Source organism: Pseudochaenichthys georgianus, chromosome 15 (genome assembly GCF_902827115.2).
Source record: "Pseudochaenichthys georgianus chromosome 15, fPseGeo1.2, whole genome shotgun sequence".
Taxonomy (NCBI): domain Eukaryota; kingdom Metazoa; phylum Chordata; class Actinopteri; order Perciformes; family Channichthyidae; genus Pseudochaenichthys; species Pseudochaenichthys georgianus.
Window position 1 is genome coordinate 30,488,853 of NC_047517.1, and position 22,050 is coordinate 30,510,902.

The following is a 22,050-nucleotide window of genomic DNA, read 5'->3' on the forward strand; positions in this document are numbered from 1 at the left end:
TCAGCAATAATACAAAATGTATAATAACCTTCTGACTCACTGTCTTTTTCCACATTCGATGTGAAGAAGGAAAGATGCACAAATTGTAATGAATTGCTTGGCCAAAAATATTCCTTCATTTTTTAAATGTCATCGGTTTTATTTGTAGAAAAAAAAAAATAGTTTGAAGAAAATATTGCACATTCTTTATTTATTTGTCGTCTGTTTGTTCATGTTATTATATCTGATATTTCACAACTAAGTGGGCGGTTTCCCTCGCCACCAGTGGTGTAGTGGTCGTTGGAAGCGGGGGATCGCCGTTCCCCCTCTTAGTTGGAGCCTCCACTTTTTTGAGGCATGATTTTTTTTAATAGTTAAAATGACGAATACATTTCACAGACATTATAATAAAAAAAAAAAAACGATTTCCTTAAAAATTGATGATTCATCTCAGATCATGCCCCCGTATCTATTGATATTAGCTTTCCTAGTCGCGTCCCCTCATCCAGACAATGGAGACTTAACTCCTCCCTACTAGCCCACACTTCCTTTAAAGAATTCCTCCATACGCAGATCTCCTTGTTCTTTGATACTAATGATTCTCCAGAGATCTCTAGACGCACGCTATGGGAAGCATGCAAGGCGTTTATGCATGGCCAAATCATCTCCTATGTCTCAAACCTAAGGAAGGCAGAAAGGCGAGAGTCGGAGGCGCTCACTAAGGAGGTATTTAGAATTGATCAGTTGTATGCTTCAGCTCCTACCCCTGCTCTTTATAAGGAACGCCTTCAACTTCAGTCCAAATTTGATTTCATGTCCACATGTAAGACTCAGAAGCAGTTATTCCTCGCTAGACAACGTTTCTTTGAGACTGGGGACAAAGCGGGAAGACTATTAGCACACCAGGCTCGTGCAGCTACACTATCCAGATTGATCCCCAAGATCAAATCTACTTTAGGTGAAGTTTCCTCGGACCCGACAGAGATCAATAAGATATTTTGTTCTTTCTACACTAACCTCTATTCCTCCCAATGTCCTCCAGATGTTTGGGATGGAGATAATCCTCTAGATAGGACAGTTTTCCCCAAAATAAATGAGGATTTGTGTAAGGAGCTGGGAAGTCCAATCTCTATCAAGGAAGTACAGGAGGCAATTATGTCACTTCAGAACGGTAAAACTCCAGGCCCTGACGGGTTTTCTGTTGAATTTTTTAAGTTACTCCCTGGCATAATTGCACCAGCCCTTCAGAGAATGTATAATGAGTCTTTTGCTGAGGGCCGCCTGCCTCCCACCCTGTCGGAGGCCTCCATTTCTCTTCTGCTTAAGAGTGATAAAGACCCTCTTATGTGTGGTAGCTATAGGCCCATCTCCCTCTTAAATGTTGACTTAAAGATCCTGTCAAAGATCCTAGCCCAACGCCTACAACGGGTCCTACCAAGTATAATATCTACCGACCAAACAGGTTTCATGCTTGGAAGACACTCATTTCATAACACAAGGAGGCTCTTGAATATCATTGGCTTATCTAGTTCATTCAGTCCGGAATTGATTATTTCACTAGATGCGGAGAAGGCTTTCGACAGGGTGGAATGGAGCTTCCTTTTTTTTGTGTTGCAGAAATTTGGTTTCAATTCAGAATTTATATCTTGGGTCAAATTGCTTTATGCCTGCCCAGTTGCCTCAGTCCACACAAACGGTCTCCAGTCTGCCCCATTTCCCCTTTATCGAGGTACCAGACAGGGCTGCCCTCTCTCCCCCCTCTTATTTGCCATAGCTATCGAGCCTTTAGCAATCTGGCTGCGTCAGGAGGGTGGATTTGAGGGTATCACCAGAGCTGGGAAAGTTCATAAATTATCGTTATACGCCGACGACCTCCTTTTATACATGTCTAATCCAGCTGCCTCTCTTCCCGTGGTTCTAGACATCCTCGACAAATTTGGGTCCTATTCAGGCTATAAACTTAACCTCCACAAGAGCGAAGTTTTCCCCATCAATTCTACAGCTAAAAGTATACCCCCAGCTTTTTTCCCTTTCAAATATTCTACAGACGGGTTTAAATATTTGGGGGTGCATATTACTGACTCAATTGATCGCCTTTTCTCCAAAAATTTCTCTCCTCTCCTTGAGAGGTGTAAACTGGACTTTGTCAGATGGTCTGCACTCCCATTATCCCTAGTGGGTCGTGTTAATTTGGTTAAAATGGTTGTTTTACCCAAGTTTCTATATCTTTTCTCACATATCCCCATCCTTATTAAGAAGTCTTTTTTCAAATTGCTCGATCAACTAATAAGCTCTTTCCTCTGGGGCAAAAAAAATCCACGCATCAGAAGATCAGTGCTACAGCTCCCAAGGGCTCTTGGAGGCTTGGCATTGCCCAATCTCCTACACTATTACTGGTCCTGTAATATTCATAAACTTTTATACTGGTTTAACAATGCTGCAGACGGCTTACGCCCTACGTGGGTGGATATGGAACTTGCATCATCTAAACTCTCTCTTCACTCCCTGGTTTGCTCCCAACTCCCTCTGTCTATCTCCAACTTCACCTCAAATCCAGTGGTAACTAACACCATTAGAATTTGGATTCAATTTAGGAAGAGCCTAGGCCTCCATAGGGCCTCAGATCTCTCCCCCATTGTAAATAATCACCTATTTCTGCCCTCTTGCACCGATATGGCCTTTCGGACTTGGTTTGACAAAGGGTTAACCACATTTAGGGACCTCTACAACCAGGGGACTTTTATGTCCTTCCCGGAGCTCTCGAAGAAATTCGACCTGCCTAGAACCCACCTATTTCGTTTTTTTCAGACGAGGCATTTTGTCCAGAATCAGAACCCCAAATTCCCGAGTCGTCCCCCAGAAACCCTGGTTGACTTGTTAGTGGCGCTTGATCCCGAACAAAAGCGGCTAATTTCTAGCATTTACAGCCTTATCAGTTCTGCTATTGACAGCCCAGCGACCGGCCCCAGGGATTCTTGGGAGCAGGAGCTTGGAATCACACTGCCCGATGATTATTGGCGACAAGTTTTACGGTTGGTTCACTCCTCTTCAATCTGTGCAAGGCACGGCCTCATACAGTGTAAAGTGGTGCACAAAGTTCACTACACTAACTTGAGGCTTTCTCGGATTTACCCCAATGTAACTGACTCTTGTAATAGGTGCAAACAATCCCCAGCCAATCATTCCCATATGTTCTGTCTCTGCCCTAGGCTCACCACATTCTGGTCCGATGTCTTCAAAACTCTTAGCACAGCATATAATACTACTATCCTTTCAGATCCTCTCTTGGTCTTGTTTGGTGCCCCCCTGCAGCCTGTTACCTCTAAAGTTATTCAGACTGTTCTAGCCTTTGCCACCCTGTTAGCCAGGCGACTTATACTCCTCAATTGGAAACACGCTCAACCTCCATCTCATAGCAGGTGGGTGAAAGAAATGTTACTGTCCATTAAACTCGAAAAGCTTAGGTTTTCCCTCAACTGTTCCTTAAGTTCTTTTGAAAAAACGTGGAGACCTTTCTTAAATCATATTGAATCTCTGACATCCCTGCCTGACTGTGACGACTGAGCCACCCCCCCCCTTTTTTTAAAAATTTTTTTTTTTTATAATTATTATTTTTTATTTTCATACTTATGTATTTGTTATATGTATTTTGTACTGTTTTCATTTTGTGTACTGAGAAGTGTTCTCCTTTGGGTGGGATTGTGGGAGGGATAAAACGACGGGGGGAAATGGATGAATGGAAGTTATCTGTGACACTGCTCTGTTGTTTTGTTGGTGTATTTGCTTCCAATAAAAAAAATGGAACTAGTAAAAAAAAAAAAAAAAAAAAAAAAAAATTGATGATTCGTCATCACGCTCGTGACCCCAGGGTGACACCACCAGCTAACTAAAGTAGGACTAAGCATACCGGTAGTTTCTGTAGACCTGTCTGCCCGTTGTGTGCACTTGTGGCCTTGTTTGAGATGACCTAATTAAAATAGCGTCCACCCAGTAAAAAGATCCCCACTACACCACTGCTCGCCACAGTATCATTCCGGAAAAGGTTATACATTAACTGTTGATGCCAAATGCCAAATACTAAATCCAAGAAATGAATTATCTCTTTCTTTCTTTTTAAATTATATTCAAGCATCCGAGTCAATTTCTATTGTACTTATTGTTTAAAAGTTCAATTGAGGTGGTGCTAATTGCACTGATTGTACATGATTTGCCCTGCATAGTGACTTGCTTAGTGCCATCATTAATGTAGAAGTAGAACATCTGGCCCAGGTTAAAATAAGTCAATAAATACAGCTTCCAGACATTGGTTAATAAGCTTTCTTTCATTCCTTAAACTATTCTTACTCCCTTAGCCTGCACAGGGGTGGTCGGTCAGATGTCAGTGTCACCACCAGAGGGCGCCCTCTTCACTACGACAGGGAGACAGACAGATGGACAGACGGACGCAGCATCACTATGACAAAGCCACGCAGACCTACTGGAGACCACCGAGCCACGCTGTGAGTCCAAACAGCCACTGCACGCATGACAGCACTCCTGAAGTGCTCACAACTGTGAAATATTGCTGATATCTGAAACTGGTCAAGAATGAAATGCGTGTGTTTCAACAAAGATCTTTATACCATTTCATATCAGCACTACATGTGTCACTCCGCTTGAGTCACTCAACCAGTTTATCTACTGCCTCTCTCAGGCCAGCCATGTCTGAAAACGAGTACACCATGTCCCCTCTATGGAATACAGGTTATTACGATGTCAATGTGCTTGTGACCCTATCACGCACTCGTTTCACCCAGATCTCACTCTAAACAGGGAGTTGTGAAGCTGGTGTTTAACTTCAATCACTGAGGAAGAGAGGATGAAGAGTTAAAGGATGGAAAGAAAAAAGACAGATTAAAGGAAGTAGGAATTTAGACGGAGAGATAGTTAGGTGGAAGATGGGCGGATTAGATATGTGTTCAATGTGTTCAGTATCATGCCACTATAGCAAGCTGTGTGGCTGCCAACTATTGATTCAATAGCAGGAGTGCCACAAGCAGGGTGCCTAGCACTCCCCTAATTGACCTGCTCTTCTCATCACACACACACACACACACACACACACACACACACACACACACACACACACACACACACACACACACACACACACACACACACACACACACACACACACACACACACACACACACACACACACACACACACACACACACACACACACACACACACACACACACACACACACACACACACACACACACACACACACACACACAACACACACACACAATAGAAAAGGCAGAAATAAGAATTTTAAGGACATTACGTTGAGTAAATAATGTACTACAAAACATTACACCAAAACATGTTCAGTCTTATCTGTTTAATTGTAGAAATGAGACCTCGAGTGTATTATGTATATTTTATTATGTTCAGAGTAAATAAATAAAAACAAGCTCACTAACCAAAATACTGTATGTCCCTGCTTACCACAAGAGCATATTATGGTTTAACAGTTGCTATGGTAACCATCAAAGAAGGACTAGCTGTGCTCTATCTATGGGATGCATCTCGATGATGGGAACATCTACCTGTGACCTGTCGCGCCTGGTGTATAATAACACACAGCCAGATGGAGCGTATTATTTTTTTATTATTATTTTCCCTCTATTCTTTCTACTACGTTTTTCTGATATGTTTGTTTTCTTTTCCACCACCCTCTCTTTTCTCTCCCTTTTAATCTACATTACTTTTCCTCACCAGTGTGGAGAATGCGTGTTGCAGCGCTGTGGGCACAGTTACGTTAGTGGCATTTTATTTTTCAGAGAATACAATCCCTCGTAAAGGTTAGCAGCACGTTCTTTGTTGTGGTTTTTCGACAAGGTTACAACAAGAGAGAACAGAGAGTAAACACATATTGTAGCAAAAGGGATTGTTTCTTTTTCTGTTATTTTTTACTTGTGGATGGTATCAAAGCTTTTGGTATCGCACTGACATTTTTAGCACCTTCAGCAAGCCTGGGTTCACAGTCTTCCTCAAACAAAACTTCACTTCCACCTCTCCTGTTTTTCATACAATCTTGCAAAGTTTTCTTTCAGGGAGTCTGTCTCTCGAGCTATTCTATTTCTAACCCTTGGCATTTTTAGACAAATATTGTATTATTTTCCAACTCTTGCACATCCATTGTTTCCTTATTTCACTTTTCAGTTCTTCTCCTCCACACACACAAGCAGACATTCATAATCCACTGTCATATCTCTAGTTTTTTTTCTCTCTTAACTCTGAAATGCCCTTTCCTGTTGATGTTCCTTTGACATTTAAAGTGCCGCTGTAACCGAGCACTGGAGTAGCTTTTGCCCTCGGATAGTATTTTTTGAGTCCTAAACTGAAGAGATCACCCTAGAATATTGTTGATGTCAAAGGACAGCAGCTGTAATCTTTGTATAGCTTTCTGTGGCCTTGTCAGTGGCTCACTGTGCACCCTGGTTCCCATCGGTCTGGAGGTGAGTGAAACATGGATTTAGGAGAAATCTGTCTTTGCTTAGAGCTCAGATTAAGAGTATAACAGCTTTTGGTCTTCACCCTTTTGACATGGCTGTTTTGAGGACATTTATTTTTCCGTCTCCAGTATTCACGCGGCATCTTCAAGCAGTTGATATATTTATTTCTCGGACATCGTCGGCTTTAGCTCTGTCGGCTGCTTTAACCAATGTCACTGTTTGAGATGAACTCGTTTCCTGACTTCTTCAGTCTGTAGGACGACTTTAGCAACGCATCCTAACCAACCGCTTTGGGCACCAGCTCCCGCAGCTTCTCATTTAAATCTGCTTACAATCCAAGTTTGAGTTCAAAAGCAGGCTCAGGAGAAACAAAAGTCTCACAATATGGCACGAGTATTATGTCTGTCAATTTACAAGAGGCAGAGAAGTAGCGGACACACGTAACAGAAAGACGCTTGTATCTAGTGTGACATTAGAAACTAGTTAAATGTCACCTGTAAAAAACTAACATTTTGAACAGCTCCCCAGAGCAATCACAGCAGGATAAACGTTTCTGCGCCTCCTCTGCTTTTCCAGAAAACAATGAACTTGAGCGGTATTATTTTTAGGAACTTCAGTTGTAGCACAATAGAAATTTAGCAGCCTTGTGTTTGTGTGTGTTTTTGTTCTGAGAGACACTGATTGTGTGTGTGTGTGTGTGTGTGTGTGTGTGTGTGTGTGTGTGTGTGTGTGTGTGTGTGTGTGTGTGTGTGTGTGTGTGTGTGTGTGTGTGTGTGTGTGTGTGTGTGTGTGTGTGTGTGTGTGTGTGTGTGTGTGTGTGTGTGTGTGTGTGTGTGTGTGTGTGTGTGTGTGTGTGTGTGTGTGTGTGTGTGTGTGTGTGTGTGTGTGTGTGTGTGTGTGGGTTTAGCCACTTGTATCTCTCGTACTCAAGTGCGAGACACATTCACTGTGACTTAACAATGAGTTCAGCAGACTGAGCCGACCTTGTTAATAACCCAGATAAACAAACAGCAGATGAACAGCAGCAGTGAAACAATGGCAACACAATGGGCAGAGTTTCATCACTGGCAGACATAGAAGATAATTACAGCTACCTTCCTACTCCCTCTGTGCCTTTTAAACATCCTCTTCTTCACCTCTTCATCCCCTCTCACACCACCCTTCATGTCTTTGTATCGCTCCTGCTCTCACTCTGTTACGTTTTGCTTTTCCCTCTTGTCTTGCTTCATTGATTTCTTTCCATCCTTGTATTTCCGTCTCCTGTCGTTCCTTGTCTGACGTTAGCTCTCTACTTCTTTGCTGTAATTAGATCCATTTGCTGTCACACAGAGTGTGTGGGGGGGGGGGGTGGTGAGGGAGAGGTGTGAGGATTGAACAGGGTTCACTGATCAGCGCTAAGCTGCTGGCTGAAAGAACATGTTTTTCCCTCTCAGATCCTGACTTTACCTCTCCACCCACATCTGCCCTCGCACCACAGACACACCACCACAAATGAACACATGCACGCTTATTAATGCACGAGGCACAGCAGAGTCACGTTGGACAGGTGAGGATTTAATTGCCAAAGTCTGTGAAGTGAGACGTTATGACCAGACCTGGGGTGAGCGAACCAGGAGGAACTCTGTGTCGTGGATTAGGGGATTAGCATCATGGCTTCTTCTAAATACGGCTGTGATTTGATGAAAAGGTTGTTGAGTCACAAAGAACATTCTTTTACTTTAGTTGAGAATTCTTGTCCTACTTTGCCAAGTTTTGCCATCTGCTTTTGGGAATCTGCGCAGGCAACGTAGCTTAAAAGATCACTATGAGATAAGCCTCCGGTGAACATAGCTTTACACCCATTACTTATTGTGCAGAGGAGAATTACATTTAAAAAAGAAAAACTTCTGTATTCAACCTCGAAGAAAAACTTCTGTATTCAACCTCGAAGAAAAACTTCTGTATTCAACCTCGAAGAAAAACTTCTGTATTCAACCTCGAAGAACTCTGGAGGTTATGTTTTGGTTACGTCTGTTTGTCAGTCTGTCAACACGATGACTAATGGCCCCTTTTTAGTGGAATGGTGTAGCACTGACCAAGGAATAACCCATTACATATTTGAGTGGATCTGAATCTGAATCCATGCATTATTATTATTATGTTTCGTTAACATCGCAAGAAAGGGCATTTGGCCTTGGCTGAGGTTCACTGGCGAGAGCCACTGGGCATCTAACTCTGTACTGGTAGGGGAGATATGAAAGAAGTTTTGATTAACTTGATGGAATATGAAAAACTTTCTGTCTCTCTGCCCTTGTCTGTCAGCCCTTCATTGAAGAGTCTTTACAGCAATGGAAAACTGTAAATTGACAGGCCTTGCAGCTGCAGAGTTCTAATAATGCTGCCAGACACTGTCAGAATTGTTCAAGAGTCCTCCAACAACCCTTTCTTGTTCTCATAGCCTGAGGTTTTCCTTCCTGCAAATAAAGCCTCGGCAGGAGACTTCTGCACAGACCTCCTGCCGAAGCAGTTGTTGGATTTCAAGGAAGAACATGGATATCAAGAACAAATCCGGGGGACTTGTTACCCCCCTCTATAGCAGACGCACCAGGAGTGCTCTGAAAAAGCTTATACCGGAATTGCTTTCTGTTCCTTCTTCCCTCTGACAGATTCACTGCCACGCTTTTCTATATAAGTGCCTTATTTGGGTTCCGGCCCTTTCCACAATTGAGAAAAGAAGTAGTGCTTTATAAGGTTATAGTCGGTCTGTCTCTCCTTCACATGGTGGCCCTGCTGCCCCTTCACTTTGCCTCTCCCGACGGGGGCCACGGTCTTTGAATTGCTTCACCTGAAGATGTGGAATCAATACAAGGGCTTGTGTTATTTCATACTGATTTTGAAGTGTAGATGTGGGTCAAACTAAATGTTTGGAAGACAGAATGACTGACAATAGAACATATGGACATCAATTGTGTTAAGAAAGTGGGCTGAAATATATTATTTATTAAAACAAAATGTCAAAATGATACACACTCACACTGTGCCTCAGGTGTATTTGTCCTAGTGATAAATACCTATGGATTTGCCACTTTGTGTAACTAACAGTTGTGTGTGTGTGTTTGTCTTGGGAGAGACTTTGGGACTATGATAGTGTTGCAACCAAGCCTTTATAGAAATGAAGTGGAGATAAAAATGAAGTTTGCAGATTGTCTGGGCAAGAAGGACATGTCTTTGTGCTTTTATTTCTTTGGGCAGATTTTGTGACGACCTTAGCATTGCTACAATGCCCGATTTAGTCGTGAAACTTCGCAGATGTTCAGTTGCTATTTGAGAGGAAAGAGGAACGTAGTCCAAACATTACGGAAAAAGGGACCTTTGTTAAAACCACTTTTTTCCCCCTGAAGCTTCACACCGTTGTGTTCGATTCCAACATGTTGTAAGCAGGTGTTTTTTTATGTTGTATGCGAGTCGAAACTCAAGCAATTGGGTGTTTGGCCACTTAGTCCATGGGTTAGGCATTTTGGATGGCAGCATATTGAAGCGGCACACGAGTGACTTTGTCAGTGTGTGGGTTACAGAAAATCACCTTGCGGAATTGCACATTTGTGTGTTTAGTTTTGGAGACTTCATCTGAGGTTTTGCTCTGAGTATCAGTTTCAATCCTAGCAAATCATCTTTTTGTGTAACTGTTACGTTCCCTTGTAGAGCTAGGGGTACCAAGGGAAGTAGCGACACACCAGACAGCCGGACGAGAGAAAAAGGAGAGGAAACGGAATGCCGAAGGAGTTTAAGTGAGGTTTTAATGCGTCAATAAGTAAGGCGGCTCACCAGCCAAAGTACAACACAAACGTACAACAAACAACACAACTATGCTGGGTCTCACACAGAGACAGGCTGCACACATGCGGCCAGACGAGAAGGAGAGAAAGAAGGCCCTCACTGCCGTCCTCCTCCGGTCCTATATGGAAGTCCTGATTGTTAATTCGGATCACCTGGGGAGAGGCTGCACCTGGGGACAATCAGAGGGAGAGAGAGGAAAACACACACACACGACCACACACACACTACGGCACGTAACAGTAACCCAAAACTGATGCACTAAAGAGACTCTTAAAAACGTCTTCAGCATATTTAGTAGACGTACATAAAATTCACAGTGATCCTGTCGACTTTCAAGGTGATGAATTGAAAAGTTGTCCTTTACAGTGTCATCTTGTTTTTTAACACGACCTATAATGGAGTGCTTTTCTACAATAATTGCAGGCTTGGCCAGAGGGATGGCTGGTAATGGATTTACTGTATCTATGTGAAATGCAATTATACAGATGAAGGGGGGAATGGTTCTCAGGGTGGCCAAGGACAAAACAACATAAAGACAGCTGAAAGTCTCAAGGTAGCAAAGGTTTTAAATGATAATGAGTATATTACTGAATACATGTGAGAACAAAATTAACTTTTTTGAATTATTAATAGCATAAATACAAATTATATTGGCAATTAGTGTAAAAAGCAGTGTTTTGCTTCATGTGTGTGTCCAACTCAACAATTCCCTATAAACTAAATCTTAATAATGTGGAGTTTTACAGTTTAGAGACTATTCTTATATTTATGAACCAAAACGATCGTCCATTTATATACAATGTGTGGGTTAAAGTCACGGTGCTCCAAAATGACTTTATTTTCAATTCTAGTTGAGAAAGTATCTTCATAAGCACCAAATAAAAACATCCATTGTCTTGAATTGCAGGGAAATGCATACATACTGATATGCAAGGATCATGGGATGAATATTTCACTCGGAGTAAACATCATCTATATGGATGCAGCTTCGATGAATAGTTGAAACAAGTCCAAGTAGAATATTTATCTCACCGTCAGACAGTGAGTGTATTTTTTCAACAAAGAAGCTACCTAAGGGAGAATTAAAGAGGGAGACTTGATGTTAACGCTAACCCTTTTTAACAATAATACTATGAGTTTTTTATTTAAAGAACAGAAAGTCTATACTATAGCATTGATTTAACCCTGACACGGTGTATGAGTCTCTACTACACCATGATAGACCAAGTGTGCATGTCTGTGTTTTGTGTGTGTGTGTGTGTTCTGGTACGTTATGCCTCTTGTCCTTTGTGTTTTTCTCTGCGTAGGGTGTGCTGCCCCCCCCCTTGCCGTCCCCGTGGCACGCACAGCACCAGGGCTTGAACCGTACCAGCATGCCCCAGCGCAGACAGCAGAGTGAGTCACTAACATCCTTTGCAGCCTCTTCTTCATCTGTTCATAAAGCAACCTACCCACCGGTGTGACAATAGCCTGAACATGTGGTTGTTGCCGTTAGTCGAACCCTTTTTTCTCACAGTTCAATTACAGGACAATTCGTGCTGTACGTCTCCTTCAGGATTAATATGGTACACGATTAGAAATGTACAAAATGTTTTCCCTTGTTTATTTTACTAAACGCCGTCTGACTTCTTGTCCCATAATAATTAATTTGCTCGTGTCCTTTTCCCTGTGCTGCCCATTTGTAGCTTCAGTTCGCCTTAATTAGCCGTGTTCAGTCAGAAACTTGCTTGCATTTATAAATCTCGCTTTGACCCCGGCAGCTGTTTTGCAAAAGTACAACATCCAATTTAATTTGCTGGAACAGAGTTTCTATCTTCTGTTCTTGAACACATTGTACACAAGACCCTAACTCCATTATTGCTTAGGATGTAAACAACTTTTTCTGTCAACAAAAATACTTGAGCATGATGGGACAGTTGAAACAATGACAGCACTGTCACATCAATGAACACAGACAACACATGTTTTGTGTTAAGCGTGTGCTGATGAGGTAGCAAGTAGAGAATGTAGGGAAGGATAAATAGACGAGAGGAAAATACACATGTGAGTGAGAAAAGAGCGAACGAGAAACCAAGACAAGGACCCACGCTGTGTTCTTTCTATCTATCCCTTGGGGCTCAGCTTTGCATCAAGAGGGAAGGTGTAGAAATGTGGCACAGGTGAATTTTCACTAAACATGTCTCAGGTGTTTGTCTCGAGCTCTCTTGTATTTGAAGACTGTTTCGATATGGTTTTCTCCAGTAATGAAACCAAACCGTCTGTACTGTAGGAGAAACACAGTGGGAGGAATGACGAAAACACAGTAGAATATAGTCGGTTTAATAGATTTAAGATGATAAACAACAGATTTGACTGCTGCTCGACCTCCCGCTGAGAGCTATGGCTGTAAACAAACACACAGAGACTTTTTGCTGCTGACAAATGTCTCCAGAATAGAAAATGGAAGCTGTCAGTTCTCTTCACACGGTTGTGCTGAGTGGAGGAAGCAGTAATTGTTGCATTACATTGGTTTGTTTGTTGATCTAATGTGTGACCTTTCCTTGCAAGCATGGGCTGGAAGTTAATACTGGATTTTAAATGTTTTAACCCCAATAAGTGTCTGCTGTTCTCTCTCTTTCTCTCCTCCTGCACATCACTACCTCTCTCTCTCTCTCTCTCTCTCTCTCTCTCTCTCTCTCTCTCTGTCCTTCAACCCTTTCTTCTCCTTATCTCATCTCTGTCGTTAAAAACAAATTAAATCGAATCTCCCATGTTCTCTCTCTTTATACCTTTGTCTCCCCACAATTAATGCCTGTGACAAGGAGTGGAGCACCTAGTGCAGTACTTCACTGACGTGGCGTGGTACAGTAGCGTTTCTTTAACATGCAGTTGACTGGTTGCCCCCCCGCCTCCTGCACGCTGGGCTGTGGTTTGGCGTCATGATGCACGACTGAAGCATGCTTCTTCTAAATCTGCGTCTGCATGCTTTGGGTTGGGTTTTCCGTTGTTTTGAACTTGTTGAGCCTGTGTATCTATACTTTGGTTTGCTCTTCTTAATGACATCTGCTGTGGTTCTTTGTTTTGTGTCAAATGTTTCACTTTTAATTTACCTGGTTGTTGGTGTCTTTTTCCTTTTTGCCTTCTATCAAATACGTATAAACAAAACGAAATGCATGCATGGGTAAGTCTTTCTTTGTGTGGATTTTTTTGCTGTCTTTTATCAATTGACCAGTTGCTTTATTCATTCTTGGTGTCCGCCATGAAGGATTTAGTGGTTTGAAAGCGACACCATTTAAGAATATCCTGTGTGATGTAAATGCATATCACTGCTTAGCAATTTCCTTTATACTTACTTACTCTGCTATCAAAGCAGTTAAGCACAGCAAGCTCAAGACAAATCATAGTGATTATACACCCTATGCGCTCACACTATTTCTACTTCTTAAACTTGAACACAATCCAAACCAGAATGTTCACGACCGCGGATATTAATGCTTATGCAAAGTCTAATCCTTCTTTTAAATGGACCGCCTCCATATTGTCGCTCTTATCTGCTTATGTGCTGCAATCTCATTGTCTTACCATAGACATAACAGGGAGCATTTACATAATTTACCCGACACGGCCATTGTTCACAGTGAAAGAGGCTGGAGATGAGATGGTAATAGTGTGCTTGACATCTCAAAGATTCACATTGACATCTTTCTTGTTTAGAAAGAACATTTCTATTCGAGTAATAGATATCATTAGTGGGCTGAGATATTAACTTCATTGCAGTGCAAGGAAGCGCTCAAAAAGGATTGCTGCTAATTATTAGTATCTGGAGCAGACAGCTGTAGATGCCAATGATTACCGACTGTAAGCCTATAGATCCTGCATGATGCCTTCACTGTCAGAGGCTTCCTCCAGATGCACCAGCTATACATATATGCACCCACTGCAAAGCTTGTAATAAGAAAATATCATTATTTCCCTATAGCCTTACAATATGACAATGGTCATTTCAGTCAGTATTCTTCCCAGGAACAACATTATATAAACTGAAACATAGTACAAGTCCTATCTATAATGATGATTTACTTTCTTATCACCTGTAACCAGTGAACTGTTGGTATATTGTTTCTGAACTATGGCATTCAGCAGTAAACATTTGAACTGTGTCTGAAAGGAAAACAACATATAGATAGAAACATCTTGATAACATGGCCATGATTTGAGTGACGGACTAATCAGAGCTGTTGTGAAAAGCAACATAAACATTCTTTATATAGGAGGGTTTTAAATTACAGACTTTAAAAAACGAATATCAGTATTGCATTGCTTGAAAAACAAACAGACGCTGAGAAGTGGACAAGGGTTTTGCAAAAGGCCAGCGGAGCCATTGTGGCAGGAGACCAGGAGATGGAGCTGTGTCCTCGGACATTCACTCCCACATACAATATGAATGACTGATGGTAGAAAGGAGCAGAGTAGCTTGACCTGCACAGCTATATATATTCACACCCTCAGAGATCTTTATACTTTCAACTCACAGAGGGTATGTTTCTGCTAAAAGTGAGTTCAGGCTTTCATGTAGCTTTAGATGGTTCTAGGTGGATTTGGATACTTTGTGTTCTGCTCAAAGGACATTGATGGAAAAAGGCCAGTCCAGTAAAAAGCGGTACGCCTTAAAGTAGCCTGTCTCGAACTAGCATAAGAAATAGTATAACAGATTTGTATAGATGTTGAGGTCATAAACAATTCAGAAAATATACTCTTATACATTTTAAGATATTCACATCAATATTGATTTAGTTTTTCTGATTTGAGCATCTCTGCTCTTGCTGTTGGTTGGACTAATAAGCACCGTTGGCCTTCTATTCCGCTGCTTATCTGGAAATGTAATGCAGAAAAGTTGTTGTGACCAAGGTTACAGCTATTTTATATTCCTATACATCATTCAGGCTTACAGTGTTGGTGATATCTTACATCTTAAATGTAACATGTGCAATTGAAACCAATCCAATACATGTTGTGCTGTTGAAACAAATACTCTGCTAAGTCATAATGAGTTTCTGTCAGAGAGGTTTCACTCGACTCTTTTAGTAGCCCCAGTCTGTTGTTTTGTCGCGCTGGATAATTAGCAGCTGTCTAGCACAACAACTACTGAACATAATAAGCTTCACTGAGACGGTAATTGTTCTGTTTAAGAATGGCATTATATTGTTCAGGTGTTTATGATTGTGTGTTCGTTCCCTGTGTGTCCCCTGGTGGAGGACGACACCACGGTTGGTCTACATGTCATGTGGTTAACGACTCAGCACGTTCTAACACAGGCAGCAGGCATCATAGCTTATATTTTGGCGTCCCTCTGCGGCAGCGACCACAGAACGAGTCAAAGACTTCAGTCGATCCCGGGCTTTCGCATGGCAAGGTTATTCTCCTCGGCTTGTTTCTATCTGCTGAATCAGGGCTTCCTCTGTGACTCTGCCTCTCCCGTTGGCAGTGTAGTAGTTGAGTCGCTGGCAGTAGACACAGGATACGATTTTAAAGAGTAAACGCATCATAAAAAGGCAGATTTTTTGATGTGCACTTTGATTCAGAAGGAATTTTGAAGCAGCAGAATATTTAAAAGCTGGTAGTCTACAGGGATCACTAAAAACTGTGACATTTTTTTCTTGTGGAATATGATAAAAACAAACCAGTTGTACCTCTTAATACCCTGTTCCTTGGCTATTTTATACCCATCTTCTAAACATTTAAATGTGATCTTTTCTCTTTCTCCAGCCTCAAATACTTCAGCCTTTCAACCCCTGCCTCAACGAGCACCTCCACCAGGGAAGACCAGTAAAAACTCCCCCCACCGAGGGCCACAGTGACTTCACAAGGAGTAGATCAGAGGAAGAAGGAACGCACAATGATGCTTGTCATCCTCCTGACGACCCCGTGGCAGATGTGTCTGAGCCGGCAGACCCCGACGGGCTGCCTCGTCTCCTCCGCACCCACCTACGTCCTGCAGCTCCACAGGGATTCGCTGCCAGCGACAGTGCAGCATCAGAAGCTCAGTCTGCAGCCCAGCGTGGAGGTGGGGCACCCGCTGTGATTTCCCAGAGCTCTGTCACTCCGAAATCTGCTGGTTCCTCTAGCCCTCGCATGCTGCAGCCCCCTCGCCTTCACAAGCGCGTGTCTCTTCCCGCACTCAAGCCAGGGGGCACTGGTAGCTTCGCCTCTCTGAAGCCAGGCTGCCCTTTAGGACCCCTGGCTAACCGGACCAAGCAGCTGCCCCCTCCGTCTAGAGGCCTTCCCTGCTTTAATGCTGGACCCCAGGTTCAGTCTCTAAGTCTGTGTCGCACTTCGCTGCTTCAGCCTCGCAGAGCGTCGGAGCCTTTCAGTGATCCGCGGGGCTTCCACTCCAGCCTGGAGGAGCCCAATCAGGGGACACTCAGAGACCCTCGGTCTGCCAGGATCCTGATCCCTTTGAGTCGCTCAGGCCTCTCCAAGCCAAAGATTCCCTGAGGAGCCTAATCTCACCCATCAGAACTTAAAACAGGATTCACTCTGACATTGATATTCGCCCCCTACCCCCGTTAGACATTATAACAGTGTCAGTGTTTTTCCTTTTGGTTGTCACAAGGACATGCACTGAGCTCATGGACCAATCAGGGACTGCCTGTGTCACTGACATTGGTTTTGTGACTGCGGCATTCACATCTACAACTCCCACATGATTAACTGATTTAAATAAAACATGAGCAGGATCTTATCTTCCATAGTGGTATGTGACAGCTTTCAGGTTCAGGGGGATTGATGAAAGAAGAAACGTCCATTTAACAAGCCTTGTGCATGCATATGAATGAATAATAGTGTTGCCATTTAGTTTTTTATACCCGCTGGCTGTTATGAAGTTTCAAAGTTGAAGTTCACAGCTGTGCCCTTTGACACACAGGTGCATTTGGTTTCAAACATGGAGGTGACATACATGTGACCTCTTCAGTGTAATAGAAGACCCAGAGGCAGATGGAGGCAACATATACAGTGGTAAAAAGAAGGACAACATAAAAGCAGAAGTGGCATGCGGGCTGGTTTGAAAAACAATTTGTCAAAGTGCTCTGGAGCTGTCACTCCCAGAAAGAAAATGTGTTTTTCTAAATGAGCCAGAGTGTATGTATGGAGGTGAGACGTGACAGACGTAGAGGTGAAGTGCATACATGTTTTTATTTCAGTTGCAACTCACACCCTCTGTGTACAATGAATGCATCTCAGACAGGAATATAGGCTTGTAAAGAACAGTACCATGCTGGTGGTGGAGATGAGGTTGTCATCATTTGGTTGAGAGAGCGGCGTACAAAAGCACTCGCACTTAAGTGTGCTCAGGTACGATGTCGGCTTTACTCGTATCTGCGAACACACTCGGTACTGAACAGTGTGAAGCACTTATTTTAGGGCTACTCTAGAGATGGACAACAGTGAAGAGTACCAGGAAACATTATGTGTGACCTGAGTGAGGACAAAAGCATGGAACTAAATTAATTTATTATATAGGAGTCTTTTGAATCCTTGTCCTAATAGAAAAAAGAACACGCAACATTTCCAGTAATGTGAGAAAAGGGTCAATTCAACCTTTTGTTGCATTTGTGCAACAATTTGTCAAAGTGCTCTGGAGCTGTCACTCCCAGAAAGAAAATGTGTTTTTCTAAATGAGCCAGAGTGTATGTATGGAGGTGAGACGTGACAGACGTAGAGGTGAAGTGCATACATGTTTTTATTTCAGTTGCAACTCACACCCTCTGTGTACAATGAATGCATCTCAGACAGGAATATAGGCTTGTAAAGAACAGTACCATGCTGGTGGTGGAGATGAGGTTGTCATCATTTGGTTGAGAGAGCGGCGTACAAAAGCACTCGCACTTAAGTGTGCTCAGGTACGATGTCGGCTTTACTCGTATCTGCGAACACACTCGGTACTGAACAGTGTGAAGCACTTATTTTAGGGCTACTCTAGAGATGGACAACAGTGAAGAGTACCAGGAAACATTATGTGTGACCTGAGTGAGGACAAAAGCATGGAACTAAATTAATTTATTATATAGGAGTCTTTTGAATCCTTGTCCTAATAGAAAAAAGAACACGCAACATTTCCAGTAATGTGAGAAAAGGGTCAATTCAACCTTTTGTTGCATTTGTGTATTGCTCGCTTCATTCTCAATGACCCACACATGTACAGATCAGCTTACAGGAACTCATTCGATGTGTGAAGCTGCTGCCTGGTGTGTATACTGAATGGGAGTTTGTGTATGAGTGTGTGTGTCTCCCCCCCCCTCCCCCCTCTCTCTCTCCTCCTCTCGCTCTCTTGCACATCTCTTTGGGAACATCAAAGGTATTAGTGTGTTATTTTCAGGTAGGGAGCCTTTGGGGCTTTCGTGGTGTTTCTGTTGGAGCTTTGGAGAATTGTGTTTATCTCTCCTTCGTGGAGCCCTTTTTGCAGTCAAACGCTCTCCAAAATGTCCCCGAATGGAGAGCAGCAGTGTGTTAAAAGGCCTTCTGACAGCAACTCAGCTCTCTTCTCTGTCACGCCGCGTGACCGCTTCGTGTACGCCTCTGGCACTGTCCGGTCTACTGCGTACAATAATGCACCCTACATAGACGGAGTGAGACGGGAAGAGAGAGAGAGTGACACACAGACATATAACACGCATACACATCCGGACACAAAAGATACATGGACGCACAAGAACTCTGATAAAAGTCAAAGAGACACAAAACGCAGTTCACACTTCCTGGTAGCCAAACAATGGGCCTACATGCACACACTTTGAATTCTATAGTAAAGAATTAAAAGTGTTGTTTTGGTAGTTTTCACAAAATGAGCTCGCCAAGTACACATTGATCCATCCGCCACTGCAGCCAAGCAAAAGGTGGCACTCCCTGGATTACCCTGGAAATGGGTAGAGGCTGGACATGTGCATCCATGTGGCTGATGAAGCGGGTTTACCTGTTGGAAAGATTCAACACTGTGCCAAGCCAGCCAAGCAGTCAACACTGCACTGGGAAGCCAAGAAAAAAATCATTTATTTCAATGAAAACAGAGACGGAACGTATATAGAGAGGATGAGAAAGATGCACAGAGAGAGACAAGAAGACGGAGCGTGAAGAGAGAGCACAGACTAATAGAATAGGAGATGAAATAGTGAATGATCAGGATAAGCTGGCAGGCGTTCCTGCTTGTGAATGTCTATAAAATGTCGTCACGGTTTGCGTAAGAGAGGAGAGTGACACAGAATACTCAACATGTTTGTGTGGGGACTCCGTGGTCCGGAGAATGGCTCATTAACTGCTTAGTTATGCCAAACAGGAAATCAATGTTTCCCGCTATATGTTTGTGCATCTGTGTGTGTGTGTGTGTGTGTGCGTCTCCAAACACCTCTGGCTGCCAGTGTTTCTGTGGTGTGAGTGAGTGTGTGAGAGAAAGATGTGTCTGCCTACAGGCCAAAGGCAGACCCATACCACTGGCATCCTTCTCTCCCTGTGCTGTGTTCTCTATCCCCCCAATCAATGTCCCTGCTCAGTTTAGCATTCAAGACAATCAGTCTTGCTTGCTTTGCTATAACAAAACCACAACTGGGCTCTCTGTAGCAACTTGGATCGATTCTAATGCGGGATCTTGATTCACGTTTTGTGACTCACACACTGCATTGCACAACAGGAAAAAGCACCCGGGTTGTTCTGTATTATTACTTCTTAATGAGCACCAAACTCACATTATCCATTACTGCAAGAACAAAACACAGGGGCATATTTGCACCTGCTATAATCTGTACTTGTGTTTTGACCACAGATCAGATGTGTGTGCATAAGAAGCTGCTTTTACAAACCCACAGATAATTAGCACCTACTGTAAATCTCTAGGTTCCCTCGGCTTGAAAGATGATTTTAGCCTCTTTCAATACATCAAGGTCATTTCCAGATGGAGCAGGCAGCTGTTTGCAGTGAAAAAAAGCTCTGAAAAACCTACTGTATCCTACCTGGCCAAAACCATACGACGGAGAGAACGATTAAAGGTGGGGTAGGTAAGTTTCAGAAACCGGCTCGAGTGCACTAACATTTGAAAGTACACAGCCGAAAAGAATCCGCCCCTTCCTTCAGACTTCCTTACAGAGCACCTCCTCCAACACACATGAACGCGCAATGCACGCCCAATTACGGCACGAGATACATTTGTGCGTGCACGAGATGGAAGGCTGACAGACAGGGCGGCAATCCAATCGATTGGTCGTGCTTTTACTATACCACGGCTTCCACAGATGACATGTTTTTATGGATTTGTTGTCAAAGCACTTCAGATATTCATTGCTATCGGGATGTTAAGAGCATTCCATGGAATATAACAAAGTGTATCTCGAGTCGGTTTCTGAAACTTACCTACCCCACCTTTGAGTTACAATCGAGCTGCAGCTAGCAAAACAATTTGCAAAGAAGAAAATAAAAAACTTGGACACAAACATGACTCCAAATTATCGAATGAGTAAATATTACAAGCTATTGTTTGCTAACAAAATGACCCTATAAACTTTATAAGGTGTCAATCTGGTGTTCTGGGTCTACAGCTAGTGTCCGCTGCTTTCAAGATGCCAAACATAATGAGTTCATGCATGTGTAAAACCATAATGAGGAGCTGTTGTTTTGTGGCCATCTTCTACCTTCTGTTGACGGTTTTAAAGTAGAGTGCTTAAACTTTGCTTATTTTTGGAGTAACTCTCTTATATTTGACTGTGTTGCATTTCATTTCCCATCAGCCACAGCACAGCACACTGCTTCAAATCTGCCACGTAGTATATCTATTTATATCCCCATAATATGCAATGTCATTGTTTTAATCACATTCATAATACTATACAACTACTACAGCCGTTAAGCACCGTCTCGTGTATACTGTGCAATGATGTCTTGAAGCTGAAACGTAAGGGAGCGCTACACTGTTTTTTGCAACCTTTTATACAAATGGAATAAAGCTTTTTAAAAATTCTAATCTTAAGCACTTTAAATGACTAAATGACATTAGTTGTTAATGCTGAATGAACATTGAACTGGATTTAAAGATACTTGGTTCTGAAGTACATTTTGATTTCTAATATTATTTTCCTTTTCCCAGTGTGTGTCTGTTTGCAAAGGTATTCTATTGTCTGAGTAGCCATGGGAGACTGCGATAAAGGTTGAACCAAAAATCTAACGAGGGTGTTTCAGCTAACCTTCTGTAAGTGGCCAAATGTCACCGTTTAATATGTTTCTTTAAAATGTTGATCCACCAAAATTGCTCGCATGTTAGACTAACAACCTCCAGCTGGTTTACGGAAAATGTCAAACATCAGAGCCGAATATGGTGCTGTGCCATGAAAGAGAGGCCACAGGTGAAATCCCTGTGGTGAGGAGGTACTTCGTTCTTTGACAGTTAATGCTGTATTGATCCGGATCATAGACCGTTGTCAACGCTTACAAACATAAAGCTGCTGACCTCAGTTGAAGATGAGAAACCTCATTCTTACTGTTTTCACTGTCTACTGGTTTTATTTCTGGAAATAAAGTATGATTGTGAAACTAGTGTGGTTTGGTCTGGTTTTTTTGTGTAATTGTTTTTATAAACCAACACCTTTTTCCTGTTTACACAGCCTTATAGCTTGCGGGTCACAGAGGCACTTTTACGGAAATTCTGTAAGAGGTTGCTTTTAGGTCTTCTAGCAAAAGGCATTGTTCATCGAGCATAACCCATCTCTATTCATTACATTATATGCAGTCTCTA

General features: G+C 42.6%; 1 protein-coding gene across 1 annotated transcript in view; it reads left to right on the forward strand.

The window, feature by feature from the left end:
- Positions 1-21,837, forward strand: part of ccser2a (coiled-coil serine-rich protein 2a) — a 59,445-nt gene extending 37,608 nt beyond the window's left edge. Inside the window, exons 7-8 of the mRNA XM_034100206.2 lie at positions 4,332-4,478; positions 16,044-21,837. Coding sequence (XP_033956097.1) covers positions 4,332-4,478; positions 16,044-16,772 — 876 coding nt within the window. The 3' untranslated portion in view covers positions 16,773-21,837. The remainder of the gene's footprint in view (positions 1-4,331; positions 4,479-16,043) is intronic.
- Positions 21,838-22,050: the final 213 nt, after the last annotated feature.